The 21,870-nt window shown below is 36.4% G+C and overlaps 2 protein-coding genes across 3 annotated transcripts in view; one reads left to right on the plus strand and one right to left on the minus strand.

Annotated features, from left to right (window-relative positions):
• Positions 1-6: 6 nt before the first annotated feature.
• Positions 7-3,350, minus strand: LOC107743873 (cyclin-dependent kinase 4 inhibitor C-like). The gene is made up of 3 exons (XM_016557327.1): positions 3,168-3,350; positions 2,093-2,751; positions 7-518 (listed from the first exon to the last, which is right to left on the minus strand). The coding sequence occupies exons 2-3, from the start codon at positions 2,222-2,224 to the stop codon at positions 147-149; spliced, it is 504 nt and encodes a 167-aa protein (XP_016412813.1). The 5' UTR covers positions 2,225-2,751; positions 3,168-3,350; the 3' UTR covers positions 7-146.
• A 1,457-nt stretch (positions 3,351-4,807) lies between these two features.
• Positions 4,808-21,870, plus strand: part of LOC107743872 (FAS-associated factor 1-like) — a 102,192-nt gene continuing 85,129 nt past the window's right edge. For both annotated transcript variants that reach the window (XM_016557324.1, XM_016557325.1), the window contains exons 1-4: positions 4,808-5,132; positions 6,057-6,125; positions 11,877-11,923; positions 20,442-20,713. In XM_016557324.1, coding sequence (XP_016412810.1) covers positions 5,082-5,132; positions 6,057-6,125; positions 11,877-11,923; positions 20,442-20,713 — 439 coding nt within the window. In that variant the 5' untranslated portion in view covers positions 4,808-5,081. The remainder of the gene's footprint in view (positions 5,133-6,056; positions 6,126-11,876; positions 11,924-20,441; positions 20,714-21,870) is intronic.

Genomic DNA, 21,870 nt, shown 5'->3' on the forward strand with positions numbered 1-21,870 from the left:
AAAAAAGACAAGCCCCTGAGCCCAATATTTTACAATGCAATAAGAGGTAGTTGGCTGAATTGTCTGCAATGCAATAATTCGCTCATTCAGCATTTGTCTGCTACCTCTGTTACACAACAAAACACACAGGCCCATAGTCATAATCTCTAGCTGGATTGTGAAGGCGCAATGTTCTCTAACCACTCCACAGTTCTGTGTTTTTTGTGCATGAAAGCCAGGTCACGAGGCGTGTAACCTTTCGCGTTAGGCAGAAAAGGCGGCGTGCTGCAGTCAGACACGAGATACTGCACGACATCCAGGTGTCCCTCCCGCGCCGCCAGATGCAGAGGCAGGTTGCCGTCGTTGTCAGGGAGATTGACATCAGCACCATTCTGCGCGAGCACCCGTAGAGTGTCCAGATACCCGTCTCGCGCGGCGTCGTGACTGACGGTCAGTCGTAGGATGGGATCGCGCGCATTTGGGTCGGCGCCAGCTAGAAGCAGCGCTTCCGCTATGCACGGGCAGCCAAGTTTCATCACCTGAGATACAACCCAAAGAGAATGTGTTATTGTTACATTAATTAATTACATGAATCACTTTTAGTGAAAGTGTGAATTTTAATTAAGTCTCATGAGTGCATTATTATTATTATTATTTTTTTATCACGATATAGGGTAAAATCTATATGAATGCATAAGGGATATCTATATCTAGATTTATCTATCTATCTATACACTGTATAGCTTGTGTACCTATTATTATTATTTTTAGAAGATACTTAATTATGTAATTATAATGTAAATAGAAAGAAATCGAAGATAGGAATAGTTTGAAAGAATAACCACGACTGTGACATAAAAAAAAAATGTTTGTGGTGAAATCTATCAGTTTTAAGCACAAGACGACCTCCTAAATGATGACTCTCTGACCTCTGATGATAATAGGTATTAAGTTATGAAGTGATGGCATAGACCTAATCGACATGCCCATGAAAAAAATCCTCATACTATGAATTGTGTTTATGGAAATTTCAAGAGGAAGTTCACCAGTAGGCTACATCACACGAATTGTTTAATATGGGTAAGGCTTCATTTTACACAGCTCATTCTCGGATAATTATTATGCATGCGTTTTTTTTATAGCTCATATTAATTAGTGATAAAACGGTCAAAATCTAAAAAGTAGTGACCAGTCACAGCACCTAAAATATGTACTTTTCCTTATTCACTCATATAATTTTAAACCTAAAATCGTAATATTTTATGTGCCATGTACCAACACATATAGCCTACCACATTTGCATAAACAGAAATTGGCATACGCTACGGCTACTAACATCGAGGATGGGGATTACCCAGTGTTCAGATTATCACTCATTCTGAAGTCAAGAGAATATATTGTGTGAATATGACAAGAGCACATGAGTAATATTAGAATATTTCAGACTGACCGAATTTAAACAGCTATATTGTGCTTGGTGTAAGTCCAGGCGGCCTTCTGATAAGCAGAATGTAATTGAAATAACAATTTAAAAAGCAAAAACAGTCTCTCGAGGCTTACACTATTTTAGTTAATTTATTTTATTTAATTCTAGAATTTTATCCTACCCCATAATAGGAAATAATAAACATACGCATATACAATCACTTCGGGCCTTAGAATAGAAACGCCATGATCATTAAAAATACATTTTATCTTTGCTGTTACACTTATGTTGTAAAAAATATAAAAACAAATACAATGATATCTGAATTATCCTAATTTAAGTGTGAAAGGCTGCCAAAATTATGTCAGATTTCAGTTGGCTCGTGAGCTGACTGTGGTGTAATAAAACACTTTTCAGTTTCCACAATAAATTCTTTATGTCAGAGAACGAGTGACGCTAATTTGTTGGCATAATAAAATGTAGATCATTTGTAACAGGTGCGTACTTGTTGGTTCGCAGGTAAACTTGTTAAAAAACCACAGGTTTAGTTAGAAGTAAATCAACCAGGCCACTGCTAGTGAGTGCAAAAAAAAGAAAAGGACAAAATGTTTTCCTGAGGCTGATGCACTATGCATTATAAACATCGTGTTTATATATGAAAGTCGTTCATGGAGATGTGAGTCTAACCTGCAATGGTGTCCTGCCGTACTTGTTCTTCTCATTAACGTTCACGTTGCTTTGCAGTGTCTGCTCAATTTCTTTCAGATCTCCAATCGCAGCTGCAGTGCTCAGCCTATCTATAGCTGTGTCCTCGGCCATTATATCCTGACAAAGGAGGTAGAATATCTCTGGTGCTTGCGTTTAAAAAAAATGTTCGCTGGTTTATATGTAAAAAGGACTACAAAGCTCGCTGTAGTAAATAGTCCGATCCTGCGGCCCCCTAAAAAAATATCCGTTGGAGATGCGCCAAGGTCCACCCACATTAATATCGTCCTACCGAAACCATCGGAACCTTCGGAGAAAACAGGGATGCCAAGCACGTTCAAGAATTATATGGGGGGAAAAAAAGGAAAAAGAAACGAAACATCCTCTTTTATTATTATCAATGCGCGAAGTTCCTCCCCGTGTCCATGAATGACATGCAGCTCTCCTGTGGTCTTAGTCTAGATATGATCTCACATTCAAACGGATCTGTAGTAGTCACATGAAAAATGCTCGTATCTGAGAGCCAAACTTCCCTTTCATGAGTCCTTTGATATTAACTATATGCAGGTGCAATGGGCTGGAGAACTGCGATGCGTTCATGGCATTCGCAGATGTTGTCATTTCAAGCCTCCGAACGACCTCTGAAACATAAATAGAGTTAGAAGACTGTTATTCCGCGAGGACATTTCTATTATGCATCCAGTGGGTTTGCAAGCATGTGTTGTAAGTTTTATGCAAGCTTCCCGCCCATTTTGAATATGAAACGTCAAAAGCGACGTTTCAAGCAAAATATGTGCACATCAAAGAACGCTGGTATGAGGGTTATCAAAACTTGTTAACTGACACTAGCCCGGTATTACAAACGGACACGTGTAGAAATAAGCTGGAATAGGTTTTCAGTCAGCGATCAAGCGTTTCAAACTGCAGGCGTGAATATCTACAAACGTTCTGTCGTAGTGTTTCCTCGCGCACGGAGGTGCAGTTACACTGTGACGATTCAGCCGATGATGGACGACGTCATAATGGATCATTTAAAATGAAACATTGTATCCTCTACCTGCAGAATGGTTAGGCTACGTCGCGGGCATCGAGTTATCCTCTTCGACCGGTTTATGGGCGTTGAATAAGCTGGTTGGAAGACAGCTGACTATGTCAGAGAGTCTGCCGCTGTTGTTTGACATCACTCCGTTTTTGAAATAAAGGGCCAACACTTCCGCCCACTTTTTCTAACAGACGCGGAGTGAGGCGGGACTCAACGGTAATGTTGCTGGGGAGAGGCTGAGAGATGCACGTTCTGCTTTCTTCTCACAGGCTCTGGCCATGTTAGACATTTCATCCTTGAGTTGTGAAGGCTTTGAAGTGTTGGTATTAGCAGTGTAAAATCCCCCTCTCCATAAATGTGTGTTTGAAGTGAAATTTATTGAAATTACTGGTAGGATGAAAGGCTGTAAAACAGTGCAAGTTTTATATTCAATCATGTGAACTGCCGAGATGAAACCATCGAGCGCACCACAAGTACAATCTGTCTGAAAATGGCCAGTTTGTCAATATTTGACCATCGCATTGTTTTGTTTATTCATTGGAATTAAAGCCATATAGCACAGCAATAGCTAATATGTTTACATTAACACTACTACACACTAATATATTATATGCTACTGAGACATACTGCTACATTCCTGCTCATAAAAACTAAACCAGCCTATACTGATTTGCTGTGTTTTAGAGGATTTTGGGCACATTTCAGTGGGCAAGGCTGTGAGACCAGCAAACCAGTTTAGGCTTAGGTTTATTTATTCTTCTAAATTTTATTTTATATTTGATTTTTTTCCAGGCCAGGCAGGCATGAATAGAGACGAGGTTTATAAAAAACTCAAGTAAGTTTAATTGCAATGGATGTCTCTGGTTCACTGGTTTAAGATGGTCTAGCTGGTCTCCTAGCCTGCAGGCCAAGATCAAGGCCTCTTAGCCTGACCCACTGAAAACGGCTCTAAACCCCTCTAAAACCAGCATTGTGGGGCTGGCATACCTGCTAAGACCAATGAAGGCTGGTTTATTGATTTGTTTTTGTTTTATTATTTTTGAGACAAGCTTTACGTTTGTAGGTTAAAGTTTAAACGTTAAGCTTTAATTGCAATGAAGTCTCTAGTTTGCTGGATTAGGATAGTTTTACCTGTTTTAACTGGCCGAGATGGTGCTCTGCTGTTTAACAAGCTAATTTTTTCATCCTGACCCACTGAAAATTGCTCTAAACCCATCTAAAACCAGTCTGATATGGCTTGCATGTTCCTGCTAAGACTAGCAAATCAACTTAAACTTGTTTAAGCTTTTTTTAGCATAGATGACATAAAGGAAACCTGTGAGTTTAGTCGGAGTATCCATTAGTAAAATTACGATTTTTCTAAAATCTTACTAACGTTTGGTTGCTCATCATGGTTGGCAGTGTTATATCTTCATGTTTACTAAATAAAAAACTCATTTTGGTGGGGTTGCAGTCTGAGTCGGGTAGTGAACTGTGAAAATTGCTACAGACAAAACAATCATTGCTTTGGAACTGCCTACAGTGCCCATATACATTTTTAATAATATATTTTTAAAGCTTTTTTTTGTTTGTTTAAAATGTCATAAGGTAGTCAAACAAGTCGCTTGTTTAACAGTCTTCAACCGCGGCCCTGCTGCTGCTTTAAAATTTACACAGCTCTTTCCAACCGTGTGCGGGGCGCGACAATTCACAGCACTTCTTTACGGCAGCCGTAAGATGTTTCTGTTGCTTTGAACGCCGATCCAGAACACCAAAGTGACGATAACAAAAAAACTGAAAGCCCCCAAACACTGACAACACGGACCCGAAGAGCAGCATTTATACTCGGTTACTTGCCGCACACTGATAAGCCGTGTCCTGAGCTGCTTTTTTGAAATCGGTGGTTGATATTTTTGGGGTTTTTACATGAGTCGTTAGCCTCTCACTGCAATGGCCTCCGACAGCAACATGGACAGAGAAATGATCCTGGCCGACTTTCAGGTGGGCTTCCTCACATAAATACGGATAATCTGTGATTTTATAAGATCTGGATGTGTAGATCAGACCCGTTCTTGTGCCTGCTCAGAGCTAGCCGGGCAACGGCTATTGAAGTCACTTCTTTTTGTTGACATGTCTCGAGATGATCAGCTGTCAGTGGCTTTGTTTGAATTATTCAGCAAAAATTAAATATGGAAAGCACACGACCAGACAAAATAACAATAGACAGCTTAAAATACATCATTTTGGTGTCGTCTGCTTATTTGGGACTAGAAAACATTACTAGACTGTCATCTGAAGCCTTATCTGTCTCTTCATGACCCTGTAATGACCAGAAGCTGTCAGATGACTCTGCACGGTTTCTACACTGCCATCACCTGTCACATTCATGTTTTTCAGTTTGTTTGCCTTGGGATTTTAAATATTAGTCAGTTTTACAAGTATTGACACTATGTTTTGATTGGCAAACTGTTTATTTAGTAGGAGCAGAAAGAGATCTGAAATATGTAGCAATTACAAATATTTTGATATGGCATGCACCAAAATTGAAGGTTGCTTATATGAGTCAGATTACAAGTATTGACAATATGTTTTGATTTACAGACTCTCTATTTAATAGGAGCAGAAAGAGATCTGACACGTGGCAATTACAAATATTTCACCAAAATTGAAGGTTGCTTATATACACTGTGTTTTATTGTAACTATAAGGTTTACAATAAACATCTCTCATATAATTTAAAAGCTTTTATTTATAATATTCAGTGCATAATGCACTAGAAATTAAAATGAATAGAAATGAATTCTCTCAGAAATGTATTTTTGGCCTGTTCTGTTATTTAATTCTTTCAATATAAAAAGAGGACTTTTTAGTTTATGGTATTTTTAAAATGCAAATATCAAAACCAGTTTGTTCTTTTTATTTCAGGCATGTACCGGAATCGACAACATTGCTGAGGCAATCACACTTTTAGAACTCAACAACTGGGACTTGGTGGTAAGATGCACTTTGTTCGTTAAATCTGTAAGACTGACTCACAGCTAGATTTTTTTCAAACCACAAACCATTTTAACAAGTGCATGTGTCTCCTGCTTATTGTTTGTTTGTGGATTGTGGTGATACATCGGAGACAAAGCCACTATGTTTAGTGCAAAATCAATTTAATGGTACCATTGTTCACTGGACATTCTGGCACAGTTCTGTAGTAGCTGCATTTCCATATACCAGTTAAGTTGACTTACAATAGAAATTAGTCATCAACAAAACCTAGTCAGTCATTTTTGTCTTTACAAGACTTTGTTAATTTTATATTTTTGACACTCAGTGAACAACTGGTTTATAATCAGGGGCGTCATGTGTCTAGCTTTTTTTCAGGAGGCATCAGTAAGAGTTCTAACACTTCTTTCAAACACTGTCTGTGAGTCACGATTGTGTAGTGGTGTAATTTTATAGTATGCATGAGGGGATTGGTTCAGATCCTGATATTATATAACAAATAAACTTTATAATGAACCAAGCTAAATTACAGCTGTACTCGACTGCCAGGGATCACCCTGCATGTTTGTGTATGGAAAACAGCAGGACTAACTTTTTGATAATACCATTTGTGCTTCATAGGAAAAACCCAACCCCCAATAAAAATATATATTATTCTTTGTAATAAAACCTGAGCTTTTGCTGTAATAATGTCTTCAGAGCCAATTATATATTTTTGAATTATTAACCGAAATGAAAACATATTATTAAGCCTTTGCTGAAGCTATTCCAGAATATTAATAATATTATAAGTACTGCATCGATTCAGTAAACCATGTATTCTTTAGCTTATAGAAATCAGTTAATTTAAACTTTCAGCATTGGACACCGCAAGGCTAAACTTCACCTTATCTCTGCATTTGGAAGCGCAACACAGCAACACAGATTCCTTAGCATGTGTAGTTCATCTAAATAAGTGCTAAAAGACTGTTGTGTTGACAAATCCTATTTTTTATTTTATTATTTTTTTAATTCCCCCAACCACCTGCATGCAAAGTGTCCATGGTTCTGCATGAATCACATAAGTTAAATCACATATTTTAGCTTAAAAACTTTAGGGCACTATGAATTTTGTACCTGCAATAGTGGTGGAACTTAATTATCAAATGTAAAAAAAAATTTTAATACTTGTATGGCACAATTGGGGGTGCATGAATTAGGACATTTTGGGTAAATACTGATGTTTTAATAGTGTGATTAGGCAATGAGCCTCTTTAACTGCACTTTTAAAAGCATTTAAGAGCTTTAAGCCACATACTGTAGCAAAATGCACCACACTGTAAAATTATGTAAAAGATTGTGAAATTAATACATTCAAACATATAGGCAGTCTATTTACTAGCTCCTCAACCGATCCAATAGGAAATCACTAGTATCTAAAATTTATTTGCCCTCTTTTAGGATTTTGTTTAGATTCAGTGATGTAAATCACCAATTACTAAACATTTGCAAGAACATGATTAGGTTTTGTTATTGCAGGATAAACTTTATCACAACATAAGCACGAACTGTTTCTGTCAATTTACATCTTGAATTCAGTCCGCTTCCGTCTGACTGCTGCAACTCCTGTTACTTAAATTAGCTTTTTTAAATTTCATTTGTTACACATTTAATTTGAGACATCATTAGAGGCAATAAAGTGTGATAGAGAAATGCATGCCCAATCATAGGTCAAGATCCATACCTTTTTTTTTTCAAGCAGGAACTGTTTCACCCCTAGTGAACAAATAATAGTTCCTTTGTTGCTCCTACTGTGCAGAGCTTATGTGTCTAGGTGTCTGTTTCAGTCGATAATGCTGTTTGAACAGACAGTAATATCTGCTGCAGTCTAGTCTGCAGAGACCCACACCTTTTTATAGCCTTTCATCTTATCTATTGTAAACAGTTCATTTAGACAGATCAAAACGGTCCTAAAAATTCCTTGTTGCAGGAGCCTATCCCTCCCTTTGAATACATGGTGTGGAAATGGTAATTGTAAAAGTCTTCTTAGTCTTATTACCAGGATCCTGGTGATTTATAATCTGGTATATAACCTGGTATATCACCTTTCATTCACCGCCACACAAACATTTCACCTCTAAAACCTAAAAAAATATGCAGCTGTGACTGGTGCCACACCACAGACAAAGGCAGACAGGCAGAGCTTGTTTTGTTTGGGTGAATTCAACAGGGGTGTGTCCTCTGGCTGTTTCCGTAGTGCTAATTTGCATGAGGGACTGCATGTGACCCACTCTCGCCCCTGTAATATAGGGTTCAGGCTATCTCGTATCTTGACAGTTTTCAAACAAAAATGAAGAAATTGTGGTTTTACAGATGGATTTTCCTCCACAAAGTCGCTCTTTATCTTAAAAGTGGGCTGTTTTACTATATTTAGCAGGAAGCTGGTTGTATGCTGGCAGCAATTCAAAGAAAGCAGGCCCTAGCCACTGCGTGGTTAAGTGCACCTGTGAATGTGATGACTCGCTGTTCCTACTCTGGGTTGCGAGGTTGCTGGAGTCCAAAAAATGTAGAGACGGGACAGTCAGTGAGTGTTTGAACACCCCACGCCAAAGCCAGGATGTGTGCCACACACACTTGATCACACAAACACCACTGCACCTGAGCAAATCTTTCATGAGAAGTTAAATGGCCTAAAATGTGTAGACACTTCTACATTTTTGCCAGTGTTAAACAGTTCAGTCTAGGGCTGCACAATTAATCGAATTTCTAATCGCGATTACAATTATGGATGCCACAATTACGTAATTGTTCAAAGCGGCAATTAATCATTCAAAGTCCACTTATGTTATTCTGTGTGCTTAAGATGCTTTTTTTTTTTCTTTCTACAAGTTATCTTAAGGGTTTTTCCATTGTTTTAGTTTTAGTTTTAGTATAACATTATAATACCATTCATATATTTACTTTTTTATAATTTAAAGAAGAAACCAATCCGATGTATATTTGACATTTGAGGCTTAATACTATAGAAAAGCACTAAAGGTTTTTCAGTTAGAGTGTTTTCAGCTAAGTTATTATCATATAAAAATACGGCATGCAGTTGCATCAAACAATGGTATAAACATCATTCAATGTAAATTGGGATAATCGTAGTTAATAATCGCAATTACAATTTCAAGGGAATAATCGACAACTATGATTTTTGTCATAATCGTGCAGCCCTAATCTTTAGTCTTTGCAACTTTACAGATCTTCTTTATGCACCAAGAGCTTGTAACACTCCAAAGAGAAAGGAAAAATTTAAATCGCATCATATGACCCCTTTAATTTTAGTTTTAGTATAACCAATAATAATACCATTTATATTTGTACTTTTTTTATAATTTAAAGAAGAAACCAATCCGATGTATAGTTGACATTTGAGGCTTAATACTATAGAAAAGCACTAAAAGTTTTTCAGTTAGAGTGTTTTCAGCTTGTTTATTTTCATATAAAAATACGGCATGCAGTTGCATCAAACAATGGTATAAACATCATTCAATGTAAATTGTGATAATCGTAATTAATAACCGCAATTACAATTTCAAGGGAATAATCGACAATTATGATTTTTGTCATAATCGTGCAGCCCTAGTTCAATCTGTCAAAAATATCTGATGTTATATCTCTACGTCAGACAAAACATCATTTCTGTGGCCTCTACTGGCATTGAAAACATTTCGGAGCATAGCAAGCATTGCGATGTATGTCTCTGTATACACTTTGTTATTTGGCTCAATCAGAAGCCATTCCATTCAGATCTGTATCCACCAAGTAAGCCTGCTTATCACAGTCTGGCTCCAGAACCCACTTGCTCATACACGCAAAGACACAAACACGTCAGGCCCATCTCTGTGCATTCCTCTTCAGTCTGATGAGAGAAAGAGAAGGGGAAATATGTAGCCCACATTGGTGGATACTGCTTGTGAGTTTTATGTTTGGGTTGCTGCGTATCTCTGTTATTTGCGTTATCATCTTAAAAGGGTCATGAACTGCCTTTTTTTATTATTATTTTGTACTGTTCTCTGAGGTCCACTTATAATGTTATCAAGATTTAAAAAAAACAAAAAAACATCATAATTTCGAAGTAATAGGCTATTTAATGTCCTGTTTTGACCCCCCTCATCGGAATGCCTTGTTTGTAAATGAATCCATAGTAAAATTAAATTAACAAAGGACTTTCTGTTCTTACAGAACAAGTTCTTACTGACGCGATCTGGAACTTCATAAAAAATAAAGTTCATCCACTCTTTCATAATGTTGGGATCAACAAATCAACAAATGGGGAAGTCGTGGCCTAATGGGGAAGTCGTGGCCTAATGGTTAGAGAATCAGACTTGTAACCCAAACTTTTTTATTTTTTTTCAAATCCCAAAGGCAGATTGTGTTTTTCCACAACTTGGCACTGCACAGCATCTTGTTGTCGTCGGAGCTATCTTTATCGTTTGATTTCTGCTTAGACCTGCGTTTGCCTCTCTCGTTATTTACACTATATGCGTGAATTGGTGGGTGGGGCTAAACAGGCAGTGACGTCAAAGCAGGCATTGATCTTCTGCGGAGACGGGGTTTAGTCACACTATTACGTCATAAAGTGGCACATTCCACAACCTGTCATTTTGGCAGATTGGCTTCAATATAAGCTGTTTTTTGACTTACGGGGAAGTTTTGAGTTCTGAAACTTACAGGTTGTTTTTATAGAACAATGACCTCTTATATGTCAAAAGATCAAGGGAATTTTGATTTCTCAGTTCATGACCCCTTTAAAAAAGGATCAGTATATTTAGACCATTATTTATTTGGGTAGTTGTCCCGATGTGTGATGTGCTATGCTATGCCATATCTTAAATGAATTGATTCTTGTCTATTGATTATATACTATAGTTCAAAAGTAAATACATTAAAAATATTTTATATTTTTTATAATATTTTGAACTAGTATTAAAATTTAATATAACTTTTTTCTATTTTAATATATTTTAAAATGTAATTTATTCCTGTGATGCAAAGCTAAATTTTCAGCAGTCATTACTCCAGTCTTTAGTGTCACATGATCCTTCAGAAATCATTCTACTATGCTGATTTGGTGCTCAATAAATATTTCATATTATTATTATCAACGTTGAAAACAGTTGTGCTGCTTAATATTTTTGTGGAAACCATAATACATTTTCCTCCAGAATTCTTTGATAAATAAAATGTTCATCCTTGCTGAATAAATCTATTCATTTATTAAAAAAAAAAAATCTTACTGACCCCAAACCTTTGAACAGTAGTGTAAAATAAATTAATTTATGATACAAGAATTTATGACCTTATTAATCAAGAGTTTTTATGACATCTTATTAATTTAAAGACTACATTTGTACTTTAAAAAAATATTTTTGTCACATTGCCGGACTATTTACATAAACTGCAAACAGCAGAATGATTAACAATGCTCCAAATTTGCATACTGAGGAGTATGTTCTGTATTACATTACTTCTCGGCCATTGATAAACTGTTCTTTTGCATACTGTATAGTAGGGAAGTACACATATTCAGACATGGGGTGTTAAAAACATCAACAAAAATGGTGACTACTTACATCACCTAAAATATATGTTTCCTTTTATACATTAATATGCATAAAAAAAGACGAAAACGTTTCATGTTATGTCACTTTCGGTTTTAACTGAACCCAACAGTCATTTCTTGTAGTCATCAATGATGTGTTTTCTTGTTTGTTTTCTTTCTAGGCAGCCATCAATGGAGTCATACCACAAGAAAATGGGATCTTGCAAAGGTATGATGTTGATTTGTTGATTCTTATGAATCTACAACCATCAACTCAGGCTTTCCCTTTACAAAATTATGGCAGAGATTCCACTCCATCGAATTGCATGTGGTAGTCTTTAGAGTAGAGGTTAATTCTGGTAAACTCCAAAGACGGCACATTACCTGAATCAAGACCTTGATGGCTCGAGCGAGGTGGTTACTGTTTTCATGCCCCTGTAAAATGAAACTGGCCTCCTCTCAAAAGGGCATTCGTCTCTAAGCTATAATGAGACCCAGCTGTGGCTGCTGCTGGTTCCCTGGATGTTAAGGAATCGAGGGGGAAATGTCAGAGCAGCGTGTGTTTCGGCTTGTAGAGCCTTTGGTAGAGCTCTTATCATGTCTGCTCATCTGATTAGTCAAATCAGAAGTCTGCTCCTCCATTTTACATCTGGCTAATCGTTAAACTAACTACTGAACACAAAATCCTGCACTTTAATATTGCATCATCTGGCTTCATTTTAGGGATGTAACGGTATGAAAATTTCATATCACGATTATAGTGACCAAAGTTATCACGGTTATCAGTATTATCACGGTTTTGTTAAATTTAGATGAAAATGTTCAAAAAGAACTGATACACACACTGAAAACATTTCAATAAGTTTTATATTTGAAAATCAACAAACAACAAACACAATTAGCAGCTGTATGCACTTTTTTGATGCGTTTCCCCGTTTTGCAGCGATAATACTAACCGTCAGGGCATTTTATCGTGATTTATCGTGAAACCGGTAATCGTTCCATCCCTACTTCATTTTATAATTCACAATTATGTGTAATGGACTCTATGCATGATCTCTTCCACATTTAGCCTAGGTGGCCACTTCAGTGTCTGGTGCAGTGCAGTGTAAGTGGAAATTTTGAGAAAATTAAGCACAAAATTAAATCTTGAGGAATTGTTACATGACAGGACAAAGCAATATTGATATGATCCACCTTCCCTCTTAAAGCTTCTGGAACACTATGGTGTAATATAATATGATAAAGTGTTATGTCAATTATGATTAATACAATTTTATTTATATATATAGTTCATTGCATTTGTCCACTTCTGTAGATGTTTCAGACAGTATGTCTGCATAAAAACACCTTTGTTTAAATGAACACCTCTTTTAAATGAATACAATTTTATTTATATATATATATATATATATATATATATATATGTGTGTGTGTGTATGTAGATACAAATATTTTGAATATAAATAATTACATTATAATACAGTATGTATATGTATATATACAGTATATACACTGTATTATAACATAATGAAATTTTTGTGATCAACAGTTATTAGAAATATGACAAAGTGCTCACTAATACCACAGTTTGATATGAGAGAATTTTAGTGGAAATACCTAGACAGTCAGTGTTCATAGAGTTCATTGGGCCTGTAAGACATTGTTTATGATTTTTTAAATACAAACGTTTTCTTCTTCTTATTGTTATTATTTTATTTAATTTTTATATAGTTCTATTACACTACTGGGTAAAAAGTTTGGGACTGGGAAGATTTTTTAAATGTTTTTTGAAAGAAGTAATTCATGCTCACCAGGGCTACATTTATTTGATCAAAAATACAGTAAACAGTAATATTGTCAAATATTATTTTATATTACTACAATTTAAAATAACTTGTCTATTTTAATATATTTAAAAATGTCATTTGTGATCGCATAGCTGAATTTTCAGTACTTATTGTCACATGATCCCTTAGAAATCAATGTTTAAAACATTTGTGCTGCTTAATATTTTTGTGGAAACCGTGATACTTTAAAAAAAAATTTTTTAAACTTTAAACTTTAAAAGAACAGTATTTATTTGAAATAAATTTTTTGTAACAGTATAAAAGTCTTTTTTTCTTTCTTACTTTAAAAAAATAAAAGTAAAAATAAAAAATACAGACCCCAAACTTAAACTGTATATAATTATTGTCTTTCTCTTATATTGTACATCACTTTGGTCTTAAAACCATTCTTTTTGCTACTTTATGGACTGCTTACAGAAGAAAAGAAAAAAACGAGGGGAGGAAAAAGAAAGTGAGAATTAAAGTGTGTTGCGGAAATAATTGCGGTGAAATAGAAGTGCAGAGAAGGCTGTCATCTCATTTCCCTCTGGAAGTCTGCTCCCCAGCAATTACCCCCTTCGTGCCATTTCAACACCAGATTCACAGGAAATCAAACAATCAAGTTTACTGCGGGGGTTTTCATAGCGGTTGGTTGATGACCTTGTTAATGGAGGAGAACAACCAACAAAGTAGGGAGCTTTTTATAGTACGCAGCATGGATGTAGCCAGCTGTGGGTTCTGTGCCACTGGCCACATTTCAGTGCGTTAATACAGTGCCCTACAAATACAGTTTGATGGATTGCAGTAGGATTGTTTAGATGCTCACCACTATTTCATACATGCAAGTTTTTCTTCTTCTTCTCCCTATTCATGGTGTGTTTAGGCTGAATGTAAAGCTTTTCAGCATTCCATCGACCAATTAAATTCTGCCAGCTGCATTGCGGGTAAGAAAGTAGTTGACAGCTTTCATTGTTGTAAACTCTTCACTGGGTTGTGAAGGTATATAGAGGGGCCAACCACCTTGGCACGGAGTTGGGCACTAAACCGTTGACACCCACAATTGAAAATGCAACAAACAGTTCTTGTTGTTTGTCTGTCTCGCTTGAAGAGTTTGTAAAGTGTTACACTATGCATTTAGCCGTATTGAGATTTCCCTCAGTTGCCTTTAAACAGAAATGCACACAAACACAACAGCAAAAAAATCTGACCCAATAACAGGAATTGAAACTTTGGGCAACAAAAGGCATTTGTGAACACTCATTGTGTCCGCCGTCCATTTCTCCTTCCTCAACGGTCAGCGCTCATGAATGCCCCAGAGTCTTAAGAACAAATATATTCAGACGGAGCGTGATCTGTGACGGTTTATTTAGAGGGTGTGTGAATGTAAGAGCTTGGACATGAGGACATGTTTTTCTCAAAGGCACGTAATTATGAATGGAGCCTGGCATGGCGACTTCCAGCCTGTGCATTCAGTGGGTGGCTGGCACCATACTGCAGGCTGTAGGATGGCACGGTTCACTCAAGTGCCCCCATTGAGTCGCTCGCCGCCAGCTGGATCTCTGTTCGGCGGGACCCAAAGACCTACATGCTGCTGCCAAGCCAAGCGTGTGTATAGACTGCCATCTAGACGCTCACAGTGGAATAACCGTTGACTGAATGCCAGTGTCTGAGAGAGGGGAGAAAAAAAAAGAGAGAGACATTAGCGGTTGAAAATTATATACAGATCACAAGATTGTTTAAAAATGGGTTGAAGATGCCGCAGGCTTTGAGGCTCTACTGTTGCACTCTGCTCTAGAAATATGTGTAATATATTAACCGCTCTCCAATATCACCGTGCAAGAACGAACATCTAGATTTGTTAATAATCTTGAGGTAGTGTCTCATTTGTGAAGTCCCTTTTTAACCACGTGAACTTCTTGCGTAGGCTGAACTCTAAAATAAGTACATAAGTATAAGTAAAAACCTCATCCTTTGTGTTTGAAGTTTACCAGATTTGTATTTTGTCATCATCTTGGCCTTGTCACATGCTGTTTCTTGTTTTTGTTTAAGAAGCATCCAACAAAAGATTTTATTTATTTTAAACCTCGTTTTTTTTTAATGGATAGTTCACCCAAAATGAAAATTCTGTCATCATTTACTCACCCTCAAGTTGTTCCAAACCTATAGGAGTTTCTTTCTTCTGTTGAGCACAAGAAGGTATTTTGAGAAATGCTGGTAACCAAATAGTTGACTTGTAGCAATTGACTTCTGTAGTATGGAAAAAATACTATAGAAGTCAATGGCAACCATCAACAGAGTAAATGATATATAGAGTAGGGCTGGGCGATATGGGCAAAAATTCATATCTCGGTATTTTTGGGCCAATTTGCAATATACGGTATATATCTCGGTATTTTCATTTTTGTATTTGGATTAAAAAAATATATGTATTTATTAGGGGTGTAACGGTACGCGTATCGTGTACTGAATGGTTCACGGCCAAATTCCAAATGGAAGTGATCATTCCTATCCCCTTGGAGTGGGGATTTTGGAGTGAGCAGGGCACGTGCGTGCCATTATGTAGTCGTTTGGAATGCACTTGGCAAAGGGAGCGATGTAATTTCCTCATTATCTTCAGCTGGGATGTTCCCGTGACAATGCAGCACGGTGTCCGTCAGCAGATGTCGCTTTTTTAGTGTCATAAATGTCTTTTTATTGTTGTTAGCATAACTGTTGCAAATAAACATACATTTTATATTTTAACTGGGATGTTCCCGTGACAATGCAGCACGCACGGTGTCAGCAGATGTCGCTTTTTTAGTGTCATAAATGTCTTTTTATTGTTGTTAGCATAACTGTTGCAAATAAACATACATTTTATATTTTTTAAAGTTTTTAAAATATGCTATATAATATGTAAAAAATAATATATATAAAACTTTTAAAAATATAAAATGTATTTTTTTTTTATGCCGGTGTCCGTCAGCAGATTCGCTGACGGACATCGTGCTGCGTTGTCACGGGAACATGTCAGCTGAAGATAATGAGGAAATTACATCGCTCCCTTTGCCAAGTGCATTCCAAACGACTACATAATGGCACGCACATGCCCTGCTCACGCCAAAGTCCCCACTCCAAGGGGATAGGAATGATCACTTCCATTTTGAATTTGCCTGTGAACCGTTCGGTACACGATATGCGTACCTTTACACCCCTAGTATTTAATATATATGTATTTCACTTACCGCCCAGTGTTGTCCAACAAAACAATACTAAAGGCTATGAAAACAAATAAAGTGAATGTAACCATGTAAGCCTTTATATTATGTGCAAAATCACATATCACATTTCATTCTAACATTGTAACATTGCAATCTAAAAACAAAAATAATGCTTTTAAAGTGGAAGTTAAATTCACTAAACTAAAAATGAAGATAAATGAGAACAAAAGCACAGAGTTGTGTTAAGCTGTTTTGTAGGGCTGGGTATCGATTCAGATGTCCCGATTTGATTCGATTTTGATTCGCAAGCTCTCGATTCGATTCGATTATCGATTTTTTGATTACATTCAGTGAATATAGTTTTAATTCAAATGCTATTGATATTTCTAAAAAATGAACAAAAAGGCCTAAACATCAGTTTACAAATGGTGAATTAATAAATAGAAATTAAGAACCACATGCCTGCATTTTAAACCTATTCTTTTTTTTATATAGGGTCCTTTTTTAAACAATAATAGGGCCCTATAAAATGTTCTTAATTTTTCTGGTAATCAGATGAAGGCATAAAACATTAATTTAATTTATCCTAATCAAATGAAAATTAAACCCTTTTATTTTTTGGCAAACAAAGTGCTGCACAACAGAGGTTTACTGTTAAAATTAAAAAGAAAACAGATGTGATTATTCCTTTAAAAATAAAGATGTATTAATATTTATTAGCAGTAGTAGCATTGATTCTTAAGACTGCTAAATAGTAATATATTCTGACAGTTTAACGTTTTGAGAGTGCCATAGATCAAAGTTAGTGATAATGTCATTTCTGTACATAATTTATTCGCCGTTTGAATAACCGTGGGAAGGAAACGTTATATAATGATCAATTTCTAATGTTTTAATTAAATTGTAATCACATAAAATGCAAAATCAGTCCCATTAAACATATTTTATTAGCCTACATGACACCCATATCTGGTTCTTGCCTAAAAAGACAGGTTTATGATGTTTGTAGTTAATAGATTTGGCTGCTTTTAGCCTTACCCTGGAGTTGGTTCACCCTCCGCCTATGCATGTCACATTTATTGTCCAACTAAAAATATTTAAGCAAAATGTATATTTTAGTCAGAATTATTGCGCTCCTATTTAATTGGGCTCTGTCTGTTTGGCGAGCATGCGCGCGGCGGTGCTCGTTCAAGTCTGTGAAGTTTAGCGGAGAATTGCAAAGCAGAAGGCTCATGCACTCCTGACAGCAAAATGGAAATATTTCCATGACTTTCTAACATTTACAGATGGAGAATATACCTGTGAAATGTAAGTTATGCACTATCTCTGCAGCAGCTCAGTCTATGTCCTCCGCTATATTTTCAGATGCGCTCGTATCAAACTATATCGACTGTATATCGATATAAACGGTATTTCCTCATATCGTATCGCTTATAAAGAAAATATCGATATATCGTACAAACTCGATATACTGCCCAGCCCTAATATAGAGTATATATAGAGTAAATGAATTTTTATTTTTGGGTGAACTATCTTTTTAAATACTACTTTTCTTTTGTTTACTGAACAGTTTCATTAAAGGTGCAATAGGAGATCTTGGAAAATGCTAACTTTAGCCTGATAGTACTGAAAGCGAACGTCCCACCCTCCCTGCAATCGCCGTTCAAAGCCACGCCCCCTGAATGCATTTACACTCACAGACCAGAGACAACATTACTACAATAGGCTACATCAGGTTCCCAACAGTTCCTACAGTTATGGAAAATTTGGAAATGTCGAATTCCAAGCCTAAAAGTAATGGAAATTAGTAAAATCTTAAAAATTGTTGTCATTACAATTTCTGTAGTGATTATGTTTTTCATATGATCATTTTGTGTGAGAAATGGACCAAAATATTTGTTGTTATTCAGTAATAATGTTTTTCCTCAATAAGCTGTAAACCACTGCGACCGGACTGAATCAGTGAATTCTGGTACTGGTGATCTAGATTAGTCAGGATTGTGAACGAATCATTTGGACTGGTTTTGTGAACCAAATTAATCGCTTAATTAATATCTTTCTGACCTAAATGAATGAGTTGTTCACTACAGCTATTGCTGACTGCTTGTTTTTTTTTGTTGTTGTTTTTTAAAATTTTGTTGCTAAATGTAACTATTGCCCAGTTCTTATATAAAGATGGATATATAGATATCCAACTTCATATAAATATATTTCATATATATATATATAAATATCAAACATTATGTCTAGTTGTTTTATGATAAACATTGAATTATGTGACTGTTAACCTATAGATGTCACTGAGGCTGCAGCAGTGACTGTGGTTTTCTTTTTTTCCTGGACATTTCTTTAATTTATCCTATGTTTGGGTTTTCCTTTTTGTGTCTAACGAGTTTCTGAATGCCCCCAGAGCTTAACGTCTTTAACCTTTTGGTATTGTAATAAGGTGGTATAAAGTCAGGCATTGTGTGCTGTGCCTGGCCCCCCGCTCCTGCTCTTACAGCGATATGTGCTGACCCTGGAGGAGAAGAGAGGAGCCTTTGTCCCGCCAGCGCTCAGAGAAGAGACATTATTTACTGCCATAGGGGAACACGGGGGCACGGGGGAATTCAACCATCAGCCGCTGAGAGAGAGAGTACTAGAGAGAGAGAGAGCAAGTGCCAGAAAAAGCTGTTTTGTGTCCTCAGCAGAGCAAAAAAAGGATGATTTTCTCTGGGTCGGACAATCGAGCGTCTGTTAGGCCCTGCCCATATTATTATACCAGTAAAGCCTGTTTACATTGAGTCTGATACTGTTTGGATTTCAGCACTGTCGCCATTGTGGATCATGCAGAGTGGTGTAACGAGGTGCAAGCTTTTTTCTGCTCTCTCTCTCTCGTTTCATTTTCTCTCCCTCACTTAGTCTGTTTCTCTCCCTTACAAGTCTCCTTTTGTAAAATCATCAACAAAGTTTTCTAATTTGATGTTGGGAGTCTGTTTCCGCTTACAGTGGTCAGACAAAGTGAACATAATTGACAGGATGCCCAGCGTTCACAATGGATCACAAAGCAAATACAGAAAGGCAGGAGATTCTTTTCCACATATTATGCATTACATGGGTATTTGTAGGATTTTTCATGAGTTTGGTGTTTTCAACCTAGGACCCTCCGAACAGACACTCAGTCAAACCCGCCCAGTAATAATAATAATAAAAATTTATTTAGTAAAACATAAAAACATTTCTAACAAACTAATTAACCTTTAACTACTAACTTTCTATTTTAAAATGTAATTTATTCCTTTGACAAAGCTGAATTTTCAGCAGCCATTACTCCAGTTGACAGTGTCACATGATGCTTTAAAAATTGTTCTGATATGCTTATTTAGTGCGCAGTAAACATTTCTCATAATTATCAATGCTGCTTAATATTTTTGTGGAAACGGTGAAACATTTTTTCTGGATTCTTTGAGAATAAGAAAGCTCAAAATAATAGCATTTACATGAAATAAAAAACTTTTGTAACATTATAAATGTCAATTTATAGTAAAAGTAGTATAATAAAAGTACGGAATAAAAGTATTAATTTCTTAAAAACAAAAAAATTCTTACTGACCCAAACTTTTGAACACTATTGTTTCTGTATATAGAATCATTTATGATGAGTTATGATGGAGAGGTGCTTCTCATAGCAGTTTTAACATTATTTGAGCTAATCCTCATTTTCCTCTTTCTTATGTAGTAATTTCTCCAGTGAAGCGTCTCAGACCGGCCCCTATGGACCCCACAGCCAATCAGAAGCCACAGCACATACGCCCTCAGCCCCGCCTTCTTCAGCATCTGCATCAGCATCAGCATCATCTTCTTCCTCACCCCCATCCTCATCCAGCCCGGCCTTCTGCCCTGTCCAGCCCTCTCGGCACATCGTGGAACGGCAGTCGCGGATGCTCAACTTCCGTGTGGAGTACAGACAGCGCTCCATAGAGGTAGTGCTGGAGGAGGCCAGCACAGTCGGTGAGCGCGCACAATGTTTTGATACATTAACACTATATACATGACCGCTTAATCAGTCAATCATTTGGTAGTAGACAGTTTGCTGACCCACATCCAAAAAAGAGTCTGCATGTCAATGCTGCTCTTGCAAAAGCAGCAGACATGATTAGCACAGTCCTTTCTTAGAAGTACACGTCATACCGAGCCATGGAGCATCTAGTAGCATGGTTCATGTGCTGTGTTACCCACAATGCTGACACGTATCTCCATTTAGATTGGGCTTTTGCCAAATAGGCAATAATTAACATGTCATCTGCAATAATTATCCTTTGAAAAAAAATTCTCAGAAATTATTGAACATTTTCTTGGTAGATGTGGATACTGAGCTTTGATTCTTGGTATGACAAAAGCCACAGCACTGAACCACATACTGTTTGTGTGACTATTTCTGTGAATGAAAGTTGAATCTTATGTCAAGAGCGAAGTCAACAGGAAGAGCACTGAGCTGCAGGGTGTGTGGCACTTAGCAATCCACACAAATAAAATGAAGAAGAAAGAAAATCGCTGCTGTGCCTTTTTGGTGTTAATGTAATAGTATACTCATTGATTTATTGTGTGTACAGTATGTTAAAACTACTTTGTACATTTTAAATAAATATATTTTAATAATCTATTTATATTAATGAATATTATTATTATTAATTACATTGTTACAATATATATAATATGTAATATTGCAATGTTTTTTTTATATAATGCACTTACAGTTTGGGTCCTCTTTTTTTGTCTTACAGTTATTGTAAATAAGTCATATGTTGTGTATATGTGTAATTGCTTAGGTTGTGCAGAGATCGTTTTGTGGGTGGTTGTGGGTGATAAGTCTGATGCACAAGCATCGTCTTTAAGAAGTTTCTGTCTGAAGCTTGACATTCATAATACATTTCATTATAAATGCAATTTGGATCACTGTGGTAACAAACCAGTAGCTAGAATAATTAGCTAACCTAGTTTTGTTTGTGGTGGAGAAATTAGGAAAAATACCAAACACTCTGAGATCTGATATTCTGCTGAAATTTTGTCTGCATTGTGGTAATATAATCTCAATAATAGTTGAGAAACTGTTGATTCACAAGGTATTTATATAATGGTTTGACAAATGAAAGAGATGTTTTAAAAAT

The sequence above is a fragment of the Sinocyclocheilus rhinocerous genome, unplaced genomic scaffold (genome assembly GCF_001515625.1).
Source record: "Sinocyclocheilus rhinocerous isolate Xijiao unplaced genomic scaffold, SAMN03320098_v1.1 scaffold377, whole genome shotgun sequence".
NCBI classification, from domain to species: Eukaryota; Metazoa; Chordata; class Actinopteri; order Cypriniformes; family Cyprinidae; genus Sinocyclocheilus; species Sinocyclocheilus rhinocerous.

Coding starts and splice junctions, on each gene's coding strand:
- LOC107743873 (XM_016557327.1), bottom strand. CDS start 2,224: ATGGCCGAGGACACAGCTATAGATAGGCTGAGCACTGCAGCTGCGATT. Junction 519..2,092: donor ACGGCAGGACACCATTGCAG/GTTAGACTCACA, acceptor GTTGTATCTCAG/GTGATGAAACTTGGCTGCCC.